The sequence below is a fragment of the Nansenia antarctica genome, assembly GCF_963989245.1.
Source record: "Nansenia antarctica genome assembly, chromosome: 7".
Classification (NCBI taxonomy): Eukaryota; Metazoa; Chordata; class Actinopteri; order Argentiniformes; family Microstomatidae; genus Nansenia; species Nansenia antarctica.
The window spans coordinates 8,244,171-8,246,670 of record NC_137677.1 but is presented as its reverse complement, the minus strand read 5'-3'; the positions used below and the strand labels follow the sequence as shown (position 1 = coordinate 8,246,670).

Genomic DNA, 2,500 nt, shown 5'->3' with positions numbered 1-2,500 from the left:
TTCATGGGCTTCAGCGATGGCCTCTCTCAGTCAGGTACACACACACACTGATGATGATGATGATGATGATGATGATAATGAAGATGAAGGTGTTTTTATTGGGTTTTTCTAAAAACTCAACACCGTATTCACAATCAATCAACAAACAATCAATCCAACAATCAATCAAACAAACATTTCAAACATTAAACAACAACCAACATTACATTAAACTAACTAAAGTGTTCAGTGTACAGTAGTGTAGTGTGTTGTGTTCAGAGTTCAGTGTCCAGGTTCCAGTGATCGCTTGGTCGGAAGATAACGAAGATGAAGCGGATGATGTTTCTCTCATTCATTCCCTAATGCTAGTTCTCCCTTTGCAAGATGATTTAGGTCAGGTTCCTCAATGTACTTAGATCTTGGGTTAGGGTTAGGGTTAGTGTGTCAGTGTGTTAAAGTATCTCCCCTATCCCCAGTGGTGTCAGCGGAGGTGGAGATGACGGCCTACGGCCTGCTGACCTACACCCTCCTGGGTGACGTGGCCTCCGCCCTGCCAGTCGTCAAGTGGCTGTCCCAGCAGAGGAACGCCCTCGGGGGCTTCTCATCCACCCAGGTACCCCCCCCCCCTCCCCCCCTCGCCCCTGGAGCCCTGGAGCCACACAGGGCTCAACCTAAAGTCCTGTAGCGTTGCTCAGCTCTTACCGCTACCGATTCATTATTGTGTTCTTTTTAAGGACTGAGGGGTAGTGGTGGTCTAGTGGATAGTGAGTTGGACTTGTGATCGGAAGGTTGTGAGTTCAAATCCCGCCTGAAACCACACCACTACTAGTGTGCCCTTGAGTAAGGCACTTAGCCCTCAGTTACTCCAGGGGGAATGTCCCTGTAATTCGTAACTGTAAATCGCTTTGGATTAAAAGCGTCTGCTAAATGGCAAAATTCTAAAAATTATTGAATCAGGTGACCTTTGTACCCGACGAGTCATCTCGTTGTGTCGTCTGTTGAGACTTTCCCCGTAACGAAGGTGTCTGACGTCTCTCCTCTCAGGACACGTGCGTGGCGCTGCAGGCCCTGTCCGAGTACGCCATCTTGTCGTACGTGGGCGGGGTCAACCTCACCATCTCTCTGGCATCCACCAACCTGGACTTCCAGGAGACCTTCGAGCTGCACAGGGACAACCAGAAGATCCTGCAGAGCGCCTCGGTAAGGAGTGTAGTCCAGGGACGGAGGAACCGATCTGGGGTCAGTTTTGGTGTTTGTTTTTTCAGCGTGTGCGGTGTGGTCAGGATTCGGGGAAGGAAAGGCTGGTCCTAGACCTGTGGTGAAGAACGACAGCTATATGCAGGCGAACTCTCTCTCTCTCTCTCTCCCTCTCTCCCTCTCTCCCTCTCTCTCTCTCTCTCTCTCTCTCTCTCTCTCTCCTCTCTCTCTCTCTCCCTCTCCCTCTCCCTCTCCCTCTCCCTCTCCCTCTCCCTCTCTCTCTCTCTCTCTCTCTCCCTCTCTCTCCCTCTCTCTCCCTCTCTCTCCTCTCTCTCTCTCTCTCTCTCTCTCTCTCTCCCTCCCTCTCTCTCTCCCTCTCTCTCTCGTGTAGTGAAGGGCACCCCTACTGGAGCAATGTACAAATTGCAACCACAACAAGTCGTAAATCTGCCTTGTGTAACCACTTTGGGTAATACATTCCATTAAGTTGATTTATACCTGTGTGTACAGTAGTATGCTGAAATGACGCCAAAAAGTTAGTCACTTCTTTGTAACTACCCAGTCTTGAAGCTGACAGATGTTGTTGTTACTCCAGAGGAATAAGGAATACGTGGAGGAATTAGGGGTTATACAGCACTCGTACACAGGTAGAACAGCAACTTAACGGCACGTATTACACTATGTATTTTTGTTTTGGTTGACCGAATCAGTGAGTGTGTACGTGCCGTGCCTGTATAATTGTTTAATGTTCCCCTCTCTCTCTTGCTGAGCTCTACCGTATCAGTCACTCTGTGAGAGTGAGAGAGAGCTCAGGTGAGAGCCTGAAGTGTTGTTCCCTCTGCCGGGCATGTAACTCCCTCCTGTAATTAGCTGTGTCAGTTTAATTGGGGGTAATTTAGCTGGGCTGGTTAGTGGCCAGGGTATGGCTGCATTAATTCACTTGATAAGTGACTCTCTCTCTCACCTCCCTCCCCCACCCCTCTCTCTTTCTCTCCCCCTCTCTCTCTCTCACTTTCTCTCTCTCTCTTTCTCTCTGCGTCTCTCTCTACAGATCCCCAGCATCCCTACAGGCCTGTTTGTCAGTGCTAAAGGAGAAGGCTGCTGTCTAATGCAGGTATAGAAGACAGTAACTCTACTCCTCTCTCTCCTCTCCTCCTCTCTCTCCTCTCCTCTCCCGCACAGTCTTGTATCACTCTCTCCCAGCGAGAATGTGCCGCTGGGGGTAGAAAGCAGGGCTGTTCCCTTGTGTCTCATGGCATGTATTAATGCCCAAATTCCTGCGCTTGTAAATTGGAATGATCTGGTAAAACTTAAGCCAATTGTT

The 2,500-nt window shown here is 49.4% G+C and overlaps 1 protein-coding gene across 1 annotated transcript in view; it reads left to right on the top strand.

Annotated features, from left to right (window-relative positions):
* Positions 1–2,500, top strand: part of cpamd8 (C3 and PZP like alpha-2-macroglobulin domain containing 8) — a gene marked incomplete at both ends in the record, with an annotated part of 43,926 nt that overhangs the window by 29,125 nt on the left and 12,301 nt on the right. Inside the window, 4 exons of the mRNA XM_080536057.1 lie at positions 1–34; positions 456–592; positions 1,024–1,179; positions 2,228–2,290. The exon at positions 1–34 is cut by the window's left edge and continues 53 nt beyond it. Coding sequence (XP_080392183.1) covers positions 1–34; positions 456–592; positions 1,024–1,179; positions 2,228–2,290 — 390 coding nt within the window. The remainder of the gene's footprint in view (positions 35–455; positions 593–1,023; positions 1,180–2,227; positions 2,291–2,500) is intronic.